This window comes from Mercenaria mercenaria, chromosome 1, assembly GCF_021730395.1.
Source record: "Mercenaria mercenaria strain notata chromosome 1, MADL_Memer_1, whole genome shotgun sequence".
Taxonomy (NCBI): Eukaryota; Metazoa; Mollusca; class Bivalvia; order Venerida; family Veneridae; genus Mercenaria; species Mercenaria mercenaria.
The window spans coordinates 81,387,789-81,413,081 of record NC_069361.1 but is presented as its reverse complement, the minus strand read 5'-3'; the positions used below and the strand labels follow the sequence as shown (position 1 = coordinate 81,413,081).

The 25,293-nt window shown below is 34.1% G+C and overlaps 1 protein-coding gene across 2 annotated transcripts in view; it reads right to left on the bottom strand.

Annotated features, from left to right (window-relative positions):
- LOC123564827 (uncharacterized) overlaps positions 1-25,293 on the bottom strand; it is a 105,985-nt gene that overhangs the window by 15,188 nt on the left and 65,504 nt on the right. For both annotated transcript variants that reach the window (XM_053552412.1, XM_053552422.1), the window contains exons 6-10: positions 20,511-20,708; positions 7,442-9,026; positions 5,438-5,517; positions 4,204-4,374; positions 2,128-2,292 (exon numbers count right to left, since the gene is read on the bottom strand). In XM_053552412.1, coding sequence (XP_053408387.1) covers positions 2,128-2,292; positions 4,204-4,374; positions 5,438-5,517; positions 7,442-9,026; positions 20,511-20,708 — 2,199 coding nt within the window. The remainder of the gene's footprint in view (positions 1-2,127; positions 2,293-4,203; positions 4,375-5,437; positions 5,518-7,441; positions 9,027-20,510; positions 20,709-25,293) is intronic.

Here is a 25,293-nt window from a genome sequence, read left to right as displayed (position 1 = left end):
CTCAAGTTACTGACCGGAAATGGTTTTCAATGTTCGGGCCCCTGTGACCTTGACCTTTCACAGAGTGAACCCAAATCGTTAGGGGTCATCTACTCTTTATGACCAATCATCCTATTAAGTTTCAACATTCTGGGTCAAGTGGTTCTCAAGTTATTGACCGGAAATGGTTTTCAATGTTCAGGCCCCTGTGACCTTGACCTTTAATGGAGTGACCCCAAAATCAATAGGGGTCATCTACTTTGCATGTACAATCATCCTATGAAGTTTCAACATTCTGGGTCAAGTGGTTCTCTAGTTATTGATCAGAAATGGTTTTCAATGTTCAGGCCCCTGTGACCTTGACCTTTGACGGAGTGACCCCAAAAACAATAGGGGTCGTCTACTCTTAATGACCAATCATCCTATCAATTTTCAACATTCTGGGTCACGTGGTTCTCTAGTTATTGATTGGAAATGGTTTTCAATGTTCAGGCCCCTGTGACCTTGACCTTTGACGGAGTGACCCCAAAATCAATAGGGGTCATCTACTCTTCATGACCAATCATCCTATGAAGTTTCAACATTCTGGGTCAAGTGGTTCTCTAGTTATTGATCAGAAATGGTTTTCAATGTTCAGGCCCCTGTGACCTTGACCTTTGACAGAGTGACCCCAAAATCAATAGGGGTCATCTACTCTTCATGACCAATCATTCTATGAAGTTTCAACACTCTGGGTCAAGTGGTTCTCTAGTTATTGATCGGAAATGGTTTTCAATGTTCAGGCCCCTGTGACCTTGACCTTTGATGGAGTGACCCCAAAAACAATAGGGGTCGTCTACTCCAGCAGTCCTACAACCCTATGAAATTTGAAGGTTCTAGGTCGAATGGTTCTCCAGTTATTGCTCGGAAATGAAGTGTGACGTACGGACGGACGGACGGACTGACAGGGCAAAAACAATATGTCTCCTGGGGGAGACATAAATATCCTTGAATTTATATCCCATGAAATAGTCACTTTGGCCAAAAATCATGAAATTTTGTGCTCAAGAAATTAAACAATTTCACAGTATACTTCAATTTATATTTTGTGTTTCCAAAGTATTTGAAGAAGTAGTTTAACAACTGTAAAAGAAATTGTGAGACAGATGAAAGTACGACCTTGTTTGCATTAAAATCACAGGCGTAATATATTGTTGTACAGCAGACAAACAAATAAATCAAAAGCTGAAATTTCACCTCGTAAAATTGGCAAAAACAATGCAATATATGATGATAAACTGAATATTTTACAGCAATAGCCGTATAGGAGGTCACATTAATTTTCAAGTCTTCGAGGTACACAGTTCAGACATTTCAATTAGAACACCAGAAAATGAGAAAACTTCAATTACAGTGAAATGTTCCAAAACACATTTTCCATTGATTTAACCATCTCATGTTTTATTTAATTGAACTGCTATTTGTGTGATAATGGGAAATTCAGAAATCGAAATACAATGTTTAACCTTCCTATTAAATATTGGTATTGCAGGAAACATGATATAAAATTAACCAGTTTTTGTGAAAAAATTCTCTCAAAACTAAGGTCAAACAAACTAGTTATGTTTTCATATATACAGCTGAACTTCATTCGCTCAAACTCAGATAATTTATACACCACCAATTGTTTGGACTCATCATCAGGTCCTCGCAAAATCCCTATATAATGTATATTGTTCGATAGCTCAAACTGCTGATAATTCAAACAAATTTTTGACGGTCTTGTCATGTTTGAGCAAACATAGTCCGACTGTATATAGTTCATTCTTATTTCTTTCCAACTAAATTGTTTTTAGTTTAAAAAGGAAGTTTGAATTTCTGCTAATCGCTCCCAACTGACTCCTGAAGAAACAATACGGAGTCCGTCAGAAGAATTAGTGTGAAAATCAGTTTTGACACTGGTCAATTTGAAAACTGATCTCAGAAACTACCAATCAGATGCTGAAACTCAGTTGTATAACCTAACCCAGCAGTCTGATTCTATTTAAGTGTGAAATCCCTAGCAAGATTTGAACTGCTAACTCAAAATTAACTGGAACCTAAAATACTATATCCTCATTCCTTCCTTTTACCACATTTATGTAGCATTTCGATTAGAATATTACTTACGTATTTGCCTGGGTTCAGGTACAGCCCTGTTTTTAGGGGGTCTTTCCTCTTTTTCTTGAGGGACCTGTCAGCAACTTTCAGCTGCATTCTAGATTCCTCAAGGACGTGGTGCAGATCCTCGATGTCCGAGTCACTGTCCTCAAAGTTTCCTTTACTTGACGGTACCTATAAAGTTTTATTTTAATATTTCAATAAAACAATATGTATATTCATGCTTTCATATATGGAAGTTCATCATTCAAAATGCAAAACCTACTTCTTTTGTAATTCCACTGTTTGTTTTTTCATCATCAGTAAATGTTTGTACTGTTTTGCAAGTCTTTGGAAAAGAAAAAATCCTCAATCACATCAAAAAAGCCTAATTCAATCAGAGATAATATGCTGAACAACTATTGGTTGGGGGGAAAAGGGGGTAAAATGTAAAAAGGCAAAAAAGTGCATCTTTGAAATCTTGCACATAACAGCTGGAATAAGCAAAAACTGCAAATTCTATATGTTAACTTCAGCATATTGCATCTTTTGAGAAAATTTTAAACTGCTTCTCCTGTGATTTAAGTGTGCGTAGGTTTGTCATCTTGTCTGAATACCATCAATATGTTATCTATGCCATTAAAGCTACTTGACAAAGACCAACATGTTAATAACAACCATAATGCACATATTTTAGATTTTAATCACACAATGTCATGTTTTCAAATTCAGTCTGTGCAATCAGTGTTCTATTTAACAAAAAACAACTCTTTTATGCTTCCAGTATTTTGTTTTTTTCTTTATTACATATTATTTTTGCATATAACCATATTCATCTATCAAATTCAATTCCCTTAAAAGTTATATAATTATCCATGTCAAGCACATAGATGATTAAATTCTATAAAATTACTTTTTAAAATCAAATTCTCAAAACTGTCAACAAAGTTTACCTCATTTGGCTTAAAATACATTTTCCTTAAAATTCCATCAAACAATTAGTTAATTTTATGTACCGTATATTTTGTAACAATAGTGTTTCTGGTGCATAGCATCGTTACACTACGCTGATCGCAAGGATTTCAAATACCAATTAGACACTTGATATTTTATCCCGTTTTACAAAAGTGTATTCATCTTCCTTGCACAACTAAATTTCTTGTAAAGTCGACAAAATAGTTTCTTTTCTTCTTTTTTTTTAAACTATGGAAAACGGAAACGGCGTATGGAACGTGACATAAAATCTTATTTTACAATAATGTAGCCCTTGTCTTCTGACTAGCATGCACCAAGTATTCATATCATTAATTGAATATTCATGGATTTAAACTATTAAAATTCATAACCTTTATTAAATTAATTATTGTTCCGCTTTTAATTAAGAATTCTATATTAGGCTTCTTTTTATTACACTTTCCCTCGAAACAGCTTTATACAAGAGGTATTTAATATATGAAATGCAAATTTTGCAGAATATATCTAAATTAGCTGACATGACAGTATTTCTATGCATTCCATCAATAAAGAAAATTTTGCAGGCAGAAAGTTTTGATGATTTTTAACAAATTATTTGATCTATTTAACAAACTTGTTATAAAGAAGGTAGTAAACCACTGCTAGCAATTTTCTAGATAAACCTTTCTTGCACTACCCACGACTATGCCTGTTGCAATATTTTCTCATTTTTTTCTGATTATGAATTATTAATAGATAGGTCTTAATGCTGTAGTATCTTCTGCCCTTCTCTTACATGGCAAGCAATTACACTTTACAATGGGCATGAGATGGGGGAATCTAATCTCAGTAATAGCTGTTTATTTCTGGTCCCTACTGGAGCTGTTGTACCAGATTTAGTGGTATACAACCTCAGATTAATGTGTAACCAATACTAGACTAAAAGACAAACTAGACTGGTCTAATCTTAAAAGTTTAAGGCTTTTTTGCTTGCACTGCAGATGAAAGGGTGGGCATAGAATTGAGACTACCAAATTATTAATACATCCCAAGATTCTCTGTCACATTTCTATGCAGGGAATATCATTAAAACTACAACATTCTGTTTCTGGACAAAGACAGTGGAGGGTGGACAGTGTAATGTGCTCTTACCAGTTTTGGAGGCACCCCACTGAAGGATTCCTCCTCAGATCTACGTGCCAACAGAGTGGCCAGGATTGTGGACTGGGGTAGACTGAATTCATCATCAAATTCCATCTCGCCTGGTTCCCAGGTCAATGCATCCTCTGGCTGATCTTCACTTCCTGTTGGGTACAAGGCAGCCTGGAACGAAACCAGCTAAATACAGAAATATTCATTAATTTTTCCATCAAACAAATTTATCAAGACAGACCTTTGGCTATTTACTGAAAAAAATAATCTTTTCATGTAAGCTGCATAAAAATTACAACAAAAATATTACTAAAATCTGTAAAAGTACACTGTACTGGAATATAAAACTGTCCAAATAAAATCTTTCAAAATGTTTGCCGACTTCTTTATCAAATCAAATTTTTAAAATGGCTTCAAACATAAACAAGAGCTGTCAGTGGACAGCAACGCTCGACTACTCAACAGCCTTGTCACGGTAGAAAGTTAACTGAATGGCAACATTAAGTTGAAAAAGGGGCATAATTTAATAAAAATGTGACGAAGAGTTATAGAGCCTGTTCAGTAAATGTCAGTTAATCACAGTGGAAATGTGAGTAAAGTTTCAATCCATTCCCATAAGTGGGTACCAGCTTATACAAATAACTTAACCAAATTAGGATGTCAAAATGGATGCTGACAAATGGGAGAGTGCAATAGCTCTACCTATTCTTCTATTATGCCAAAATATATTTTACAGTCTACAATAGTTACTTTACAGCAAATGACAATTTTCAATCATTAAAGTACAAAAACACTGAAACAAGATGCATGGTTTTGCTGTTCAAGGTTTTGCTGCAACTTCCTTGTTGTTCTACAACATCGATACATTCATTAAGTTTTCAAGGTAACTCCTTCAAACAAAAAATTTATCAAGTATTCAAGCAAAACAAAAGTGAAAAGTGAGAGCAATTGAAACAAAATTTTACATGATCACTGCTAAATTGCTAATACGGCTGGATGCTTTTAACATATTCCTTTAACTCAGAAAAAAAAGTTTTTCACATAACACTCTTTTCAGACGCTCACGATAACTTTTCTGTGCCACAATCTCTAGTATTACGTAAACCATTTCATCAATAACAATCTCCTTTTCTGGCTGACAATCTGTCAATGCTACATTTTATTTCAAATTCTGGCATCAGTATAACCTCTGAAAACAAAGAAAAGAAGTGTCTGCCAAAAATAAGAAAAGTACCTGATAATTGTCCCAGGCATTTTCTGAGAAGTTTCCGTCATTGTTTGCATCATCGATCTCTGACACTACTGTAGGATCAGCTACAAAGAAAACCAAAACAATATTTTAAGTATTGTCCGACGATTACGTATGTATTTCATTAAAGACACTCTCATGTAGGGGATTTTATTTTATTCTATCCAAATGCCACTGCCTACAGAGTGACTATATAATATGAAAGTTGTTATAACATCTTGTTTTTCAGCAATAAATTTACAAATATACAAAGTTCTGGATTCTCTGAGACAATATCTTTTTAATTATGTAAATGTCTACAAATTTTAATTCATTTATTTATTTATGACCATTCTACAAGAAGTAACATTTTCTTTTTCCTTCAATAATTTGTTATATCTGAATATTATATAGGCAGTAAAATCAATACCCGAGAACTAAACACTAAACCTTGCCTTAAGAGAACTTAACTTCATTTAATAGTAATTTTGCAGAAGTCTACTTGACTAAACAAGTCCATAACAGAAGCAACCCAAAACAGAAACCATTTTTATTCATTTGTTGGCTGCAAGATCATGGCAATTCAATTGTCAAGCAACCTAAATTGAGAGCTATCTATTCATTTCCATCTAAATCTGTCAATTTATGGCCAAATTTGCATGATTTCAGTTCTATTGCAAATTGATGGTGCAAAAAATGTGATCCTCATCATCTGTGGTGATGTATAAATCAAGTTGTGCACTTTAGAAATGGGTATTTCTGCATCAATATTATTATTTCGCAATATTGAATTAAGAATTTGCACCCAATAGCTACACAAGTTTTGAATTTGCCTGTGATTTTTTTCCATTGAATATCTAATAAGTAGAGCCTATGAGCAACAGTTTACATCACCAAAGTTTTCAAGAATGCTCCACAGTATTTACACCAAGAATATTTAAATATTGAAACACCTCTTGCTGCAGCATCGCTGACTCCAGCACCCATGCTCATTTGAGCAATTCAGAATTGGGCCCTGACCATTTTCCTTAATACATTTTCTATCATTGGAATCGCCTTAGACCCTCGGCAACTTGAGCAATTTCCTTATCCCAAAAGGACCTCAAGTAACTGGCGTTTCACTGCAAATATCTTCATCCATTAAAAAAAAATTGAAAATGTTTTGCCACTGACATTAACCTGCAAGTTTTGTTCAGCAAATCAGTACAAAAGGCTGACCCGGGTAGTCACAAAAAGCAAGAAGCTCTACGGCTTTAATTATATTACAGCCTTGGCAATTTGATTTTTTCATGAACTTCTGAGAATATGGCCCACTTAATTTTATATTTTGTCTCATGGTAATAATCTGATCAGAATTTCTAAGCAAGATTGATAGAGTTAAAAAAATCTCTCTACTCTAGACCATTAAAAAACAATTAAATTTTTGCATACTTTTCCATGGGAGAATTTGAAACTGTGAAAATCTTCAGACAAAATTCAGTTGGTATTTCATTTTGATGCTTTTCTATAGGATGATTAATATCTGAAGCTTTCTCCAACCTCAAATTATACAAAAATAACCAAGCCCATGGGTAAAACTGCCAATATTGTTCTTACTATAAATAAATTTTAATTTTCTCTTCTAAATTTTCGTCTATTTCATCAAGGCTCTTGTCTTTTTTTTTCCTCAAGAAAATAACACTGTTTTAAGCATCTGACTACATAAACTATCTAGTTAATTCTCTTACACAATTTCTTAAGAAAATACCAAATATGAAGCACAATATCGCTTATATGATATGCAAGATATTAATATAATCAGCCCTAAAACCTCACAGCAGTCACTCAGATTTTTCACCGAAAAGTTACAAATTTGCAATAAAGTAGAAAAAAAAAATGAAATTTCGCTTGATATTCCAATAGTATTCTTCTATTGTTGCAGCTCATGTTAAGTCCACATCAAGTACACGCGTATAAAACTCTACATACCCAAATCAGAACCAACATAACATTATTATTTTATATGCCTACCTTGAGTGTCTGTCTCCTCTTGGCTGCTTCCACTGGATTTGAACCTGGCATTCTGTAATGTTGAAATCAGGCCACTCTTGCCTGACAGTGGCGTCAGGGCTTCGTCCTCTGACGTACACGTTTCTATTAAAGGCACTACACTGGCGTTACCTGAGGCACTGTTCTCTGAGTTCAGTTCTTTAGTCTCTGAGTTTACACCACTTCTATTTTGTTCTAATTCCATATGTACAGTTTCAATATATACATTGTTAGTTGGGGTGACGATACAAGAAGCACTATGCGATGATTCGGTCCCTGAAGTTTTGTCATGTGGGCTTACAGGTATGGTGAGATTAAGTTTTCGTTTTGCGCCAATCTGAGATCGTTTTGGGATCAAATCTCGAGAAACTGGACGCTGAACACATTGAGCTTTACGTATTCGATGTCGTGGGAATGTGGGTGATAATGATTGTGAAGATTTCCGAGATTTGTTCGAAGGTATTTCTGAGTCACTGTAAGCAGTTAGTTTATCTATAGCACTCTCTGAATTTGACAAAGGTTTTTGTTCAATCACATCTGGCATTTCAATGACACTCCAAGGTCGATCTTTCCTGCTGCCTTTCAACCTTGTCCTCAAAGAATTTGTATCGTATAGTTTTGGCAGTTTTGAATAATCCCTCACGTTATTTCTCATTTCATCAGAAGTGTATTCACTTGCTATAACGCTGTCCATAGTTTCAGTGCCATCTTCCTGGTGACCATCTGATTCACCACTCTCTTCATCACTAGCATCACAGGAACTCTCAATGGTCCCAACACCTTTGTCCACCATTTCCCTTGCACCAGAGGAGGATGATGATGACAATGATTCTTGCTGAGATTCAGTTGCAACTTCTCCTGTACCCGCTACAGTGCGCTGTGGGGAGAATGACTTATTGAATGTGTTTCCTTGTTGAACCATAATGTCTGCTTGGTCGATAAGGTAACGGATATCCTCCATTTCTGGTTCTTCCTGTTTCAGAACTTGCTGAATCTGGGCATTAATATCTGAATCATCACAGGTCTGATCGGGATTGGTGGAAATCCACCCCTCTGTTTTATCTGTGGAACTGGTATCAACTGCAACTGTGGCGTAATAATCGCCACATTTTGTAGATGTTTTCCGCACCCTTCCACTGATGCCAGAAAAGGTAATACCCTTGTAACGACCATCTAATTCATCAGACTGACTTTCACTGCCATAACCAATATCTCGACTGTCATGTTTCTTCATTTTGATTTGTCGTAAGAATTCCCTTTCCGAGTCGCTACTCGTAGACACGGACAAATCTTGGTAATTTTCCGACATATCTGAGTTGGTTTTTTGCTCAGATTCGCTGGCAACAGCACTGTCCTTTCCACTACTCTTGTCAAAATCTGACGACTGGGACAGATTACTGCTGTCCAATAAAGGTGGTGACTGGATGAAGTCACCGCGGTAACCAAGGCCGGGGAAACTATCCTCACCGCCACTGGTTACATCCTGCGAGTCATAATCATCATCGTCGTCAGTATAATCTCTCAAGTTTGAAAATGGGTCCTGGTAAGGTCCAGTGTTGAATATTCCCTGAAAATAGATGAAAACAATTCCTATAAATCTTGTTTCAGGGCTATGTTATGCATTACAATGACCCAAGTTGTTCTCCCAACTATACATCAAAGAGTTTGTCTGCATTTTAATTGTAAAGAGCTTTCCCCCCCCCCGCAAAGGAGGTCATCAATAATGTGACTTGTTATTTCATCTTTGACGACATAAAAACCAATACACAAGAAATATGACAAATGGATTCTTTTATTAAATTATGACTAAATACATCAACAGTTTTAAAACAATAGTCATAAATCTGAAAAACCATCATTTATCAAAACAATTATTCTTTATTAAAACAATTATTCATAATTTATACAATAATTGCAATTTCCTTAAAGAAGTGATACAGGACTTTTTATATATGTGTACCACTGACACAAACAAACATTACAGAGTGCTCTCCCCGATCCCCCCCCACACCATACCCTGAAATCTTACAAACTACATGTGTGGCCTGTTTCAAACAGACACCTGTACTAACTTCACTGTCAATCAATACAGATGGCTTAAATGTTGGTTGCTTTTTTACTGTCATCATATAACCTCGTTAATGTCATTCACTTATTGATATTTCCGAAAAGTGAGCATGTACTAACTTACTGATATTTAAGAAAGTGGGCGTGTAATAACTTATTTAATGCAAACATAATTGATTCCCATTGTAATCGAGTTTCAAAATTAAGTTATCTTGTATTAATTAACAGGTGCAGGAAAATGACATCACAAGGTAATTTATAAATGGATAATTTATATAGACTTTTATCACAAATTCCAAACACATTATCAGTATGCAACAATGCTTCCTATTTAACAAACAATGAATATTTTATTACATAATAAAACCATAGATAAATTCATTAGCAAAACCGTTTTTTCAAAACAATCCAACAATCCATTTTGTCAAATGCTCCAGTAAATCTGTCAAGTTCCGTTCAGTTTTATTGCATAATCAATAGCACTAAATTAGTTAAAACATAAACAAGTTCAATTAAACAGTTCAAAGAAGCACTCTGGGAATCGGCAGAAGAACAAAGGTTACTGACGGTGTTTACCAGGCACAATTATAGAGGTTTTCCGCCTTATCTCTCCTCAAGATCAGACTAAATCACCATAAAAGGGCTCATGCATTAAAGATTGAGATGGTATAAAAATCGCCTTTGGGCATATTACTCAGCAAAAGTTTTGATGGCATTTCTTTTTAGCATCACTTTTCTACAGATTCAACAAATGCCGTAGTAATGGAAAATGAAAAGTCAACAGGTTATGGGTAGTGCATATCTGAAAGCCTTCTTAATACTACTGAAAACTTCGGGTTTCAGTCATTACGTAGTGACTGGAACATCGAGCTTGAGGGTAACAGTTTAGACAGTAATGAGGCTCTGCCAAGTTACCACATAAATATTTATCGGACAACTGGATTTATCTTGCTACACATACAACCAGTCTTAGAATCTTTTCCTTGCATAAATAGTAGTTACAATAACTTGATTTTTTTTCTTACAGTAACGTATTTAAGCCAAAGTACTGATATATTATTTAGATACATATCTGTAAACAGGAAATACTTCATGATGTTACAAAAGTATAAGAGTTCTGGTTTTGTTTTGTCATAAAATATCACCTTGAAAATAACGACAGAAAATGAAACAACAAAGAGAAACTATAAAGATATTTGATTTTTATTCTGATTAACGTAAAAAAAAATTAAAAAATTATTGCATAAATATATAATACAGATGAAGTTTGTTATAGTCATTTATAGCACAAGAGTCAACTTATACCCCTGGTGTAAGACGGGGATTTCCAGCGGAAACTCCCTTCTCATATGCAAGCAAAGAACTTCTTGTAACTACTATTTACTATGCTCGAAGACTGCATGATTTTGACCATAAAGTTGTGCGTATAGTAAGTTTTTCCTTTTTTTTTTTTTTTTTTTTTTTGCGACCGATGTAAAATTATGCCCAACAAAGGTATTAATATGCAGATAGAAGCTTTAATAACACATACTGCATCCATTTCATGTAACTTGAATTTATGTACCCTTGTATTTGAAAGTTGACCAAATGAAGATGTACCTTGATATTTCACTGGCATTTTACAGTCTCCTATTTACCTAACAATGTTTTCCAAACAAAAACAAAAAGTATCTTTTGATCTTAAATTCAGACAAATGTGTTTTCAAGGTCTTCTGCATCAACAATTATTCCTACAAATATCATAGCCAATAAAAACAGAAATATCATCTTCATAATTTTCCTGGAAACACCATATCACAGGATTAATAATCGAGTGTGGGCATACAGGAAACCTTTAGTACATAATTCAAAAAGATTGACTCTCTGGCTAATCCTACAAGGAGACACATGGCAAACATTGGGGTGCAGCAAAATTGATTGTCGTGAAATCAGCCGGCCAGAAATATTTCCAGGGAAAAAAAAACAACAAGAAAATCAAATTGGGACAGTTAATCAGTTCTATAAATGGTTTAGTGCAAATAAAAATAGTTTCTTCAGCTAATCAATGACTATCTCACAACATTTTGTGGTAACTTGCGCGTTTATGCATATCTAGAGCAACACAAATATTTCACGATTTGCATTAGTTTTTTTTTTTATTTCACAAAACTGAAAAACATTTGATCATGTTCACATTATTGAAGGTCAATTAATCACAAATATGATGAAGGAGTGTGTTTAAATTATATATGAATTATATACGAGATTTAAATGCAAATGATTAAAATACACCAATAGAGACACGTACAATTAGAGTATATAAATTATATTTTTTTTGCTTCAACTTGCAAGATCGAAATTTATTTCACGAGGTGAACACCAGATTAAAGGTTTTCACGAGTGATGCTAAAATGCAAGAGATGGTGTTCCCGAATGCAAGTCAGAATTATCTTCATACTTAAAAACATGAATAAAAGAACAAAAATATTATTTTTCAAATTAGATCTATAGTAGCATTCATTCAAAATTATCTACAAGAAACATTATTACATGTACAGTTCAGTTTTAAATGATAATGTCCATTACTGTTAAAAAAAAACAATAAGAGGAACTTTGTGAAAACTACCATCAACTAATGTCATTCCGAGAGAAAAAAAAAAAAAAAAAAAAAAAAAAAGCAAAAAAAAGTTTCCTACAAAGTTCTTTCATTTTGATTCCATTTCACCAGTTTACTAACACTAATTTTGTATTCTGCTTCCTGCATTATATCTTCTGTCTATAAATTCCTTTTTAATGTACTTTGGGAGCACTTTATCAAAAGACAGATCACAAAATTCTACAGACAAAGGTTAGATCATGGAAAATAATTCCAATTTTCCATTAACAGAATGTATAATTAACCAAGTAAGGCAACATTTTTTGTACAACCTTTATCACTTTCCTCTGCCTTTTTATTGCCGATGGCCTGATTCTGCCAACCTGACTTCTTTAATTTCTCATGCTACCAACAATACATGTATACAATTCCAAAAACCTTGCAATTTAAAGGCTGGCACGAATAAATTTTTCTTTTGGTAAAGTTGTCAATTCAGTAACATAATTTGAACTTTTACAATTATTCAATGCAGAAGACTTTACACAAGTAGGTAATTTAAGTTTATTCTCAGTGTTAAAACTTAATTAATTCGACTTTCTGGAAGTGACGCTAATTAAAAAGGCTTTTTAGAACAGGGAATACATGACTTTAAACATATTTCCTGGTTTGAAACAGATCCCTATTGTATTTACATTGCATGAATTTGAGTTACGTCATATACACAATAAAATTGTCATTTAAATGTTGTAATAATATTAAAGTCATTGAATGGTGATATGCAATGATGTCTGGCAATAATTATTTACATAATTTATTTATAGTATTATATTCACACCCAGGTAATGGCATGATGATAATGAAATATACATTGCTACTCGTACAATCAGGGCTGGGGCCAGCATGCCATGCCAGCACCAAGGCGTGGTACTGAAATTGAATGATCATCATAAAAAATACTCATCAATTTTCAATACACATCCAAATAACATTTTTTTCAGGTTAGCTACATGTCCTATTTTAATTACATGAACACAACTCACCCCATAGAATTAAAATCACCTTTCTTATCCATTATCGGCATAACAAACTAAACTTTGCACACATTTTCAGGTATTTACCGATGTTTATCAATTATAAAATAACTTATATCTCATTTTTCATACGACATTGACATCAACGCTAAGATGTGTATTGAAGGAAAAGACGAGTCCTAAGGTCACGGTCCACGTACCTCAGCTGAAAATATTGAGTCATACCACATCATAACTTGTCACCTGTCGACAGTTACCTGGTAACGTATAACTGATAAATGACAGTTACACAAATTTCAATTAGTAATCAATAATAAATTTTTAACTTTAAATCATGTGGAGTTCACCAAAATATTCAACATTTCTTATTATTATTTATTGTTATAATTTTAATTATTCCTTAAGTGTCGCAAATGCTAAGTATTTTTTTGGTCACAAAACCTTAACTTTTTTGTATCAAAAAAAAGAAAAAAGTTTGATTAAAAAACAAACATTTCACAAACAGCTTTTATTGCCCATTGGGAGTTTAAAGAAAACGCAATAATCAAGTATGTTTCAACAAAAATACTTTGTTTATTTTTTCCCTCAAAAAAAGGTAAGTCATTTTTTAGACCACTTTTTCCTGCACCATTAACTGTATTGATATGTTTTCTTGCTATAAAAAGAATTGCAAAAAAGTGCAATATATTACTTTGACATAAATGTTGTACCTATACTAATTGGTTTGACATTTACTGACAGGAATGTCAGGTCGTAAGGATCTATATATTGACACAGAATACTGGACCAAAATGTCTTTAGTAATACTTACATGATAAATACTAAAAGGCCTGTCCAAAATGTCATACTTAAAACAACATTAAAGGTATCCAATGCCTATCTTTCGCTACAATATTTGATATTAAGATATAAAATTATTTTACTTCAAATGTAGAAAATCCTTTTCAATTAATTAAATTATATAAATTAATTGTGTACGTAGAGCTACATTCACAACTAAATGTCATGTAGTAAGAGTCGGCTGAATAAAAAAACTTCCAGTTTTTTAATGGTAGTACACATTTATAGCTAAACATGTATATTGTGTGTACTATTTTAACCTAATGCATATTACTGTAAATGCACATAAACTTGTTAATTTTATGTTTACATAAACTGTATGTAGTATTTGTTCATATTTTCAAATATGAAATTTGGGTCTAGTATACCTTTAATTTAATTTAAATTTATTCAGTGCTTAACCCTTATCATGCTGAACATGATTTATTCTGCCTTTGCAACCAGTGAAGATCATAATCAGCCTGCACATCCGTGCAGTCTGATCATGATCTGCACTGTTCGCCATTCAATCAGTAAAGTTTTGGTATGCACCCCTTTTAACAGTTAATGGTACTGTTCAAAATGAAAGTTCATTATAGAAATTAAGCAGGGTAAGGGTTAAAACAGTATCAGTGCTGACCTACAGTGACAACTCCAAATGGCAGATCAACCTTTTTGCCTTCAATCACCTCAATTATTACCTTAGCCCTTTCATTAATATTTCCCATATTTGCTAACAGAGCTACAAGACCTTTTCATGGTTTGTGACTGTCAGGATTCAGGCTTATATACTGTCAAAGAAGTTCCGATACTGACAGCATATACTTCATATCTGGTCACAATCAAACCGTGTAACAACTACCTTGTACTTAAATATGTGTGCAATAACTGAACAAGAAAATCCATATATCATTATATATATATATGTATGAATACTAACATAATATGCAATTATAATATAGTGGGTTAGTATATGACAAGTAGTTGAAATAACTGGTAATACATTTTAATTACTTTTAAAGGTGACAACAGTTGAGATCTTTGATAAAATATTCAAATATCCTCCTCAGAACCCTTGCGTGTCTATATAATGTCTTTACTTGTCATAATAAACAACAATTTAATGGCAATCCTAAAGTCACCTGTTGATATCTAAATGTATAATATTGATGGATTGATAAAAGTTCATAAGGCGCTAATCAAAATATATGTTTTTCTTTCTCTTTCTTAATAAATCATGATTTTTTCATGTTATGGAAAATGGCTGTTCAATTTAGCTTTTAACAAGATCAAAGGTTAATTTAACCAAGGCTTCAGGGAAACATTGAAATGTCAATTATCTTGTATTGATAAAACATTAAAGGTGTACTGGAAATATAGAGAAGGTAAAACATTAATAACAGTTATTATAGTCCTTTGTTTGGTCTTTAAAAAGTCTACTACACTCTCATCCTTTAGAAGGAAAATGCATAACAGAAAAACAGAGATAAATGGCTTGAAAAATATCTTAGCCATCTCTCTAAGGTGGAAGTCTTTATTCGGTATCACTGGAAACAACTTGAACCTGTGCTATTTTAGGTAGACTCAAATTCAATAAGGTGTTCTCTATATGCAATTTTTGCATTTTTTGGTTGTTATGAAAAAGAAATTATCTGTTATGGCCAAAAAATGACGAAATAGCACATGAAAACACAGAATCAATTGAAAATTTGCTTCCAATACTGTAAATATTTCTTTTTTTAACCAAATGACTATAATGATACTACCATTAATCATTCTGGTACTGATGATAAACCCGAACTGATGATAAAGTCGACCACCTTGGAAATATTCAATTGCAATCGGTTATTTATAAAATTGAACACACAATCAAATAGTTTCCACTTACAACACCAACTGGTGTAAACAAAAACAAAATTGGTAAATATTCTGTATAAATAAATGACTTACATTTATTTGTATAAAAAATATTTATCCAAAATTACTGGGGAAGAGGGTGTTTTTTTGTGCATGCTCACTGCCGAAACATGAAGGCCTGACATTGGGTCACTTTTCATTACTTGATCAGGAATGACTGTTGCAGCTTTTTGAGAAAGTTTCAATATAATAATACAAAGAAAATTTTGTAAATGACAAAGTGGTCGAATTTATCATCAGTCAACGTTCATACAGTCCCCATTTCACATACCCCTTTCAGGGCCTCACTTCTTGTGAGTTTGCTTACTAAATATAAATTTGAATTGTGTAAAGTTTTCAGCAAATGTTAAGCTTTATTTTGATACGGACCATTGATTACAATTTGCAATAATAAAAAAATTACAGGTAAAAAACCTCATTTTCTGTTCGGGTTTATCATCAGTACCAGTACATTTTTTTTTAACTTATACCAAAGAAGAACACTATTTCTTTGTCCCATATATAAATATATATATATAAATATATGGTGTAAGAAAGTTATTACAAACAGCATGCAATAGGTCAACTACACGCATCTGGTACCAGACTAATCGATAAGAAATTTGTACAGAATATAAACCACAGTTACATTCTCAGTCCAAGTTTCCTAGCTGGCAGCCAGTCTTGACCAACTTATTGATCCTTCAATTATTATCTCACAAAATGTATTTCTCATCACTGTACAATAACACTGGTTGATTAATGCTTGTTCTTAGAGACAAAAAACAACAGATTAAAGGCTCATAAATTATAATGCCATTTAAGTATTTGCACAAAACTTGCCCAGAATCTGATGCGAATGTGACCTTTTGAACCCAAATTATAAAAAGCACCTTCTATTGTCATACTGGATTCAAATGCGAAAGATCCTTAACGGTTCAAACCTTAAACAGAGGCTGGAATATTCATAAAAAGTTATGAATAGTTTTTTCCTGTTTCAACTTAAAACCAAGGTTCGTTGTAGTGTGTTTATAGTGAAGTGGAACTGGAGTGTTTTCTTTATTGTGCACTTCCCTCCAAACATTAAATCTCTGACGCAGTCACTAATATAGGCAACTGGTGGTGCCTATAAATAAATTTAGAAATATACAAAAGCTAGAAGATGCTTTTGTAGAATTTAAGCACATGTCTCCCCTAAAGCATAGTAGTAGTAAGCAAGAAGTCCATAGGGGACAGGAGCAAAAGTTAGAGACAGATGGCTGGCTTAGTGACTAAACTGCAATAGGGATCATCTACTTGGCAAGTCCAATCATCCCATGAAGTTTTAACATTCTGGGTCAAGTGGATCTCAAGTTATGGATCAGAATCCTGTGACCTTGACCTCTGAAAATCTGGCCCAAAGGTCAATAGGGGTCATCTTCTAGGCATGTCAAATCATCCAGTGAAGGATCTGAAACGGTTTCCCGTGTTCTGACTTCTGTGACCTTGACCTCTGATCGAGTTACCCCAAAATCATAAGGGGTCATCTACTCTGCATGTCCTTTTTGTTATAAAGTACCCAAGAAGTGACAAAGTACCCAATAAGCAGTACAGAATGAATTTACTGTTACCTACTGTCCTCAGTACCCAACAAATGTTCTCTTGTATGCTGGGACAGACTGACAGGCAGACAGGGCAAAAACAATTATCCCTGACACCAGTCTGCTTAAACTTTTACTTCTAATTACCTCCCTTTAATATGTCTAACTCTATAAGGCTTTGAACGATATGCTAATAATCCAACTTTGTTTCCAATTTTACTCTTTAGGTAGCAACATTAAAGCTAAGAACTTACAAAATTTATCAATTATGTAAACAAAATAAAACTTAATGTATCTTGTTTTGTTTTTCATCTGAGTTTTGTTCACATCTGTGACTTTTATCTTCTTATTTTCGAACTAAGGCCATTCTGGATTAAACATTTAAGAAAAAAACCCCGTAACTTCCTATATATTCATATTAAACATGCATCATTTCTGTATACAGAAGAAACAGTATCAACAGATGTTACAGCATTAAGTACAGCAAATATAGAATAACTGTAATCAGACAATGAGTTCTTGTGGCGCTAATCAATATGTGCGCAATACACGTACAAAAGGCGTCTTAAATCCAGTAACAAACTTTCACAATATTGCATGTCTTAACGGATTAACGTCATAAGAAGTAAATCCTCTGACATGTCAGTGTTCCTAAAGATGCTCTGATTGTACATCATTTACTAAAAAGTTCCACTCCTAAAGCGGCAGGGCAAAAACAAATACAGCAACAGCTATGTTTAATAGCCTACCAAGGGAGTGATACAATGGGGCTAAGGTTGAAATTTAGAAAAATTGTCAAATTTGAAGATCAGCGGCTGCTTAAAGCAATTGGCTGCTTAGTGCAAGTAGCCACTTAGGCAATTATAACTGTATTGTGGTAAATGAATGATAACTTGCCCAAAACAAAGGTTTCTAACTTCCTGAAATGGTCAGTAGCTTTCAATCCAGAAAAATTGCCAAAATCGGGAAGAAATTCTGATAAATGTGAGCAGATTTGCTTAAATGGCACAATCAATCAGTTAGTCAAATTGGCTGCCAGCAGAATTTAGGGAAAGAAGATGTACTGTATAATTGTGGACAATGTTTCTGTATAAACACATCTGCTCCCTCACTGATCATGTTACATGCCACCCATGCTTGAAAATTACTTCCATTTCCTTATAAATAAAGTTTATTAGCAATTCTAGTAAATCATAGAAAGGAATCCTTGCTACATTAGCATAAGAAATTAATGAGGGTATCAAGAGAGAGTTATCTGACTTACTTGTTTCAGATAAGTTTATCTTGAACTTCCATTACAGAGTTGTACAGCCACATTAAAGTCTTAAAGACCACTCATGGGTGGTTTCTCATACTCTTGGTAAGTCAAGATGCCAAACTGGTGACCTTTTTCTTAAGTTTGACTTATATTCTTTTTTTTTGTCTGTATGGCTCAATAAGAGATTAATCACTTGAAAACATGCTAAATTCTTTTCTTAATTTTACCAAAAACCTTAGGCATCAATAGATACTGTGCCAAATTTAAGGCTGACTGAAATTAATTGAATAATTCTCAGCCTCTAACAATCTAGGTTAAGACAGTAATTCTTACATTTTTTGACATTCTGCCTAAATTTAGAGCTTCGTGCCTGTCTGTTAAGATGGTTTCAATTATTCATCATAGATTTCCATTCTTGTCCCGGTGCATCTATATTATCGATTCAGTCTAGCAGGCCTTGGAGACGAACATCCTCAAATATAACCTTACACAATCATAATTAAAGCTCCGTGAGAAAGTCCTGAGAAAGTCGAAGCAATAATGTAGAGACAGAAATTATCTTTAAAGGTAGCTTTGTTCTACTGCACTTTACGAGATCTATTGATCTGTCAAACGTTGATTACCTTAAAGGCTATTAACTATTACTGTAATTATGCAGACAAGATACAAATGGGGTTATCATAATTACACAAGAAACCAAGTAACTTTGTAGCTTCACAAAAACATTATTGAAGGTTAATTTCCTTTATCATTCGCATTAATTTTGACCTTAACCTATATTTTTACCATATATATGGTGGACAAGGCCCATTGGATTGTATGCGGAAGCATAAGGACCATGATGAACATTAATTTCCGAATAGAACGCTTATTAAGTTCTGCACATCTTAATTAACCACTGACCTTTTTATCAAAAGTTTCTGTCTCAAACCTAGGAACTACAGAGTTCTCATTTGTGAAGTGACCTTGTCCTGCCAATTCAATTCATTTATCAAAAAGATGTCACTGATCCTCTATCAATCAATTTCTGCACCCACTGACCCTAATAGTCACCCTATAACCGGAACTTTTCCTGCCATCAGGTTCAGACTATTCCATCTTTGTGTGCCTACTTTCAAATAAATGCCATACCAAAACAAGGTAAAGGTCTCATGAGAAAATGAGGCTATAAATACACTACAGACAGTCGTAAAATACACTTTTTACAATTTTTCATTATTCCTATCTAATTATTCAAGTAAAAGCATACAAAACATTAGAATTTCTTTCTGCCATCAGACGATATTCTTTTTTTATGGACCATTTTCAATGCATTAATGCCCAAATACTGCTTGCATATAATGGTCAAATATGTAACAATCTGCATGATAAAAATGTCTCCCATTACCTTACCACTGATTCATTAAACCAGACTCATTTCCCCTTCTTTGCCTTTAGTTAAAATTGCTATGTATGATATACTGGAGGAGCAGTCATCCAGTGTTAATTGAGGGGTGTAAGACAGAATAATTCTTTTTTTTATATATAGATCAATATGTATCTCACAAACCAATCATCACTGAAAATGGTACCAGCACTACTGATTTTGTGAACAAAATTCTAAAATGTTGACTTGTGTAAAATGCATAATGGGGACAAATCCTAGATTGGGAACAGTCCCCATTATGCATGTTACACAAGTCAACATTTAGGAACCACAACATGGTAGCAAGACTCAGTCTAGTTAGAAAGGATACAGTCTGCATGAGGCAGTGAGTGGACTTGAATTGAATGGCTTGGCAATTATGCACTGATATCAGTAAAATGTGGGTTATATGTAACCAACCTTTTTCCTGCTAATTGCATCCTCTAGTCGGCACTGCCACTCAAGAGACTGAAGCCAGATACCGTGCCATCTTCTCTCCAGATTGTGGGCGGCGGATTCCAGAAAGTCATCATCAAGGTTGTTGTCATGAAGTTGGTCGCTAAGTTTGAGAACGGCAGAAATTACTCGTGAGTGGGATTCAATGTCACTTTGCTGGATCTGAAAATAAAAGAATGATTGATATAAATAGAAGTATAAATAGGTTAAGTCATCAACACAAACTTGAAAATTGCAATCAAAAACTACCCTTACGAAAAACCGTCCCTATTGTCAGTGTATGGTCAGTTTATGTCCAGTGTGTTTCCAGTGAATAATACTCTTAAATCCAGTTACTTGCCAGCCTATTTCCAGAGCTGACAATAAACTGACCCAGTGTGTTGCCACTGAATAACCATCATGTGTCCATGTACTTGTCAGCTAATTTCCAGATCTGAAAACCAGCTGTACAATTTAACTTCCAGTCTGCTGTCAGTTTATATACAGTTTGTTGTCAGTGATGTTTGTAATGACCTTTTAACAAAATTTCATTGATTTTTCATATAAAATTATTTGGAGGAGCTAAATTATATAGAGGTATCTGGAAATAAAACACTGACAACAAACTGGCAACAAACTGGTATGCAATGTCAATCTGGCAACACACTGGATACACAACTGACAACAAGCGGCTTTTTGGACTTTCCAGTCTGTTGTCCTTGTATTGTCAGTGCGCAGCCAGTCAACTGGAAATATTTTTCTGACAACACACTGGCATATTGCCAGTGTGTTGTCATTGTATTGTCAGTGTAAAGTCAGTCACAACATGCCAGACTCTCTTACATGGATAAGAGAAACACTTTAGCAAACTGGAATCATTATTTAAAGTTTTAACTAAATTCCTTCATGCAGTACAAAGTTATGATCACTTATACATTAGTGTGGCAGATGGACTAGTTTTGTTTGTTTGTTTTTGGTTTAACGTCGTTTTTCAACAGTATTTCAGTAATGTAACAGGGGGCAGTTAACCTAACCAGTGTTCCTGGATTCTGTACCAGTACAAACCTGTTCCCCGCAAGTAACTGCCAACTTCCCCACATGAATCAGAGGTGGAGGACTAATAATTTCTAACACAATGTCGTTTATCAAATAGTCAGGGAGAACATAAGCCCCGTCCGAAGATTGAACTCACGACCCCATGATCCGTAGATCGACGCTCTACCTACTGAGGTAAAGATGGACTAGTATCCCAATATATCGCTTGCTTACTCAGTATTACTAATTTTATTTATTTCCCCTAGGAAAATTGTCTTTATTACCATTGTATTGTCATAGCATTGTCAGTGTATGGGAAGTTTGTTTCCAGTTTAGTGTCAGTATATATTTTTCTCTATTTATCTTTATTAATGTTTAATATGAATTTTAATGTGACTTAAAACCTTCATTTGCTTGTGACTCAATTTTAATACCAATTAAGATTTGCAATATTTCAGTTATCAATAATATAATATTGAAACCAAAGGAGATTATGGTAAATGTGCAAGTTTAATTTTACTGGGTAGCGAAAATACATGACTTTTAAATTTTCTGTATCTGTTTAGCACAAATACTTGTTGCAGACAGAATCTGTGTTACAATGAAAACAATAACTGTAAAATGATGAAAAAGTACCTTTACAATGTGCCCATCAATGCTGGAAAACTATTGAAAACTGAAAATAATTTTGGAGGGAAAAATGCAATACTCGGCCATTTTGATAAGGTGTCTTGTAATATTTGTTTTGCTGTGAAAATTGCTAAGATGGGTATATTGTCAGTGTATTGTCAGTGTGTAGCCAGTGCATTGCCAGAATCTGCTCTCAGAGTAAATTTATATCCACTGTACTGTCAGACAGACAGAAAATTCATACAATATTGTCACTTATGTAATTTTTATCTCGACTATTCAAAGAATAGCCGAGTTATTGGACATGCCCGTATGTTGTTTTTTTTTTAGAAAATTATGGCCTTTTTTCGACTTAGAAGGTTAAAGTTTTGTATGTAAGCTGGTATCTCAGTACTCACTTATGGGAATGGATTGAAACTAATTACACACTTGTTCACTGTCATGATCTGACATGCACTAAGCAGGTCCCATAACTTATTTTTTTCAAAATTATGCCCCTTTTTCCACATAGCATTTTTTGCTTAAGTTTTTGTATGTAAGCTGGTATTCACTAATGGAAATGGATTGAAACTTCACACACTTGTCCACTGCCATAAGCTGATATGCACTGTGCAGGTTCCATAATCCTGTTTTGCAGTTTTACAAGATTATTCCCCTTTTCCGACTTTTGTCTTCATTCAATTGACAAGGCTGTTGAGGCATTGCTGTCCTCCAACAGCTCTTGTTACAATTCCAGTGTGTTGCCGTATCAATTTGATTATAGAAATTATGTTTTTTATTTCCAGTTCCTTGCCATTTTCCTGCCAGATTTCTTCCAGACACTGGAAACAAGCTGACAATATTGTCAGTGTGTTTACATGCTGATTGTTATGAGCCAGTTTATTGTCATATAGTTTGCAGGTTATTCCCAGAAACTGGAAATAATATGGAAATAGTGTCCATGTTATTTTCAGATAGACTTTTTTTCTTGGAAGTTTGTTCCCCTGTAGGAGTCAGATTATTTCCAGTTACCTTTTTTTTTGACAGACTGTTACCAGATTATTGACAGTTACCTTGCAGCTTAATGCCAGCTTGTTTCCATATTTCATTTTCGTAAGGGCACTACCCTGAAAACAACCTTCTGTCGCAAATGCGAGTTTGTTTCAAACTTTAACAAAACACTTTAAGGCCTACTTGATAGCAACCCCAATACAAAATTGCTTGATGGCAACGCCAATACAAAACAAGCACATAAACTGTAAATGAAGTATCATAAATAAATGCTATGGTCAAAGCTCATTAAGTCAGTTTCCCCTAACTAATTGCCAAAAAAAATATTATTTCCATCTTTATTTGGCTTTTAGTATGCCACATAAATCTTGTTTTATTTACACTCTTACTTATAAACAACATGTTAATGGCTGCAGTAATCATAATAAAACTAACATTCATTCACACAAATATTATATATTCCTTTATACTGTAAATCAATAACATTTGCTGAGGAATAATTTTCGTGGATTTGTGGTTGCCTCAAACCACAAAATTATTTCACTGAGGTGCTCCAGTAAAATTCACATTTATCTATAATCCATGAATTCAAATCCCAACAAAATAGCTTATTTTGATAAAACCACAAGTTTTGTGCACAAAATTAAACGATTTCACAGTATTTGTATGTATTGTAGGGTTACAAATAGAACAACGTAAGTTACAATCTAATTTAATTTCAACAAGATGGATTATTCTAAATCAAACCCAAAGAATAGTCCTCATTAACAATTTGAGCCACGCCATGAGAAAACCAACATAGTGGGTTTGTGACCAGCATGGATCCAGACCAGCCTGCACGTCCGCGCAGTCTGGTCAGGATCCATGCTGTTCGCTTTCAAAGTATATTGCAATTAGAGAAACTGTTAGCGAACAGCATGGATCCTGACCAGACTGCGCGGATGCGCAGGCTGGTCTGGATCCATGCTGGTCGCAAAGCCACTATGTTGGTTTTCTCATGGCGCGGCTCATTTGTTTTCAGGAAATTCCAAATGTGCATGTTTTTCACAATTTGCGCTACACTTAGTTAGCTTCTAAGATTATGAAGATTGCCCATTTTCAAGAATCAGGGACTAATTTTATATATCTCCCAGATCCAATTGACTGGAAAGACCAGATTTAGGTAATTTCTCTAATACTCAGGGAAAATAACAACATGGTTAATACTGTAACCACACTCAGGAAACTAACATTGTAAGCCACTTTAATACACCAAACGTTGGTAAATGAGTGTTTAAATTCTCTGTGATGCCAGAAAAAAAACACTCCAATAGGCAATTTTATAACAGAACTGAAGCAGTTTAAATATTTCCTTCTTTTAAATATTGATCACATTACCTAAATGCCAGTTATCACCGTGTATAACTGGTCACAAAGATACAGAGTAAACATGTCATCGACTCTGACATGCTAGGTAAAAAAGTGACATATATATACTATATAAATATTTTATTCTTTTAAATATCCAAATTGAATAAGGAAATTTAAGTAGTAGTTTTAACCTATTAGAACAATGAACTAAATATATATACTTGAAGTTGGTGCTACACTGAGAAAATTCGAAGTCACATGTTGGAGTTAATGGTTGTATGGGGTGAATCTACAATTTTGCTTATCCAATCTACTCCGATATTGATCTGTGATGATACAATCAGCTTCTGATGACCACTTGTGATGCTTGACAGGAGCTCAGCAGAGCTTAATGTCAACTTAATGCCTCTCTTTTATGTGATAAGCTTACAATTACAAGAAAAAATATCTCTAACATCCCAACAAATCAAATAATTACCTTTGAGATTTACGATATTCTATAAACAAAACCAAAGAGTATGAAACAAATATATAGGAGATTTTTTCTTGAGCAATCTGAAATATTATGGCCATCACTGCTTCACTTGTTACCGTAGATACCCATGTATAATGCGCACCTGTGTATAATGCGCATCCCCGATTTTAGCCCGAAATCCTGGGAAAAAAAACATTTTTGGTCAATTTTGAGGTGGATGGAAAACGAAAGTAGAGTTTACATCGACACCGGTAATAAATTTTATCTCCGCGGTGGAGAGCAGTATCG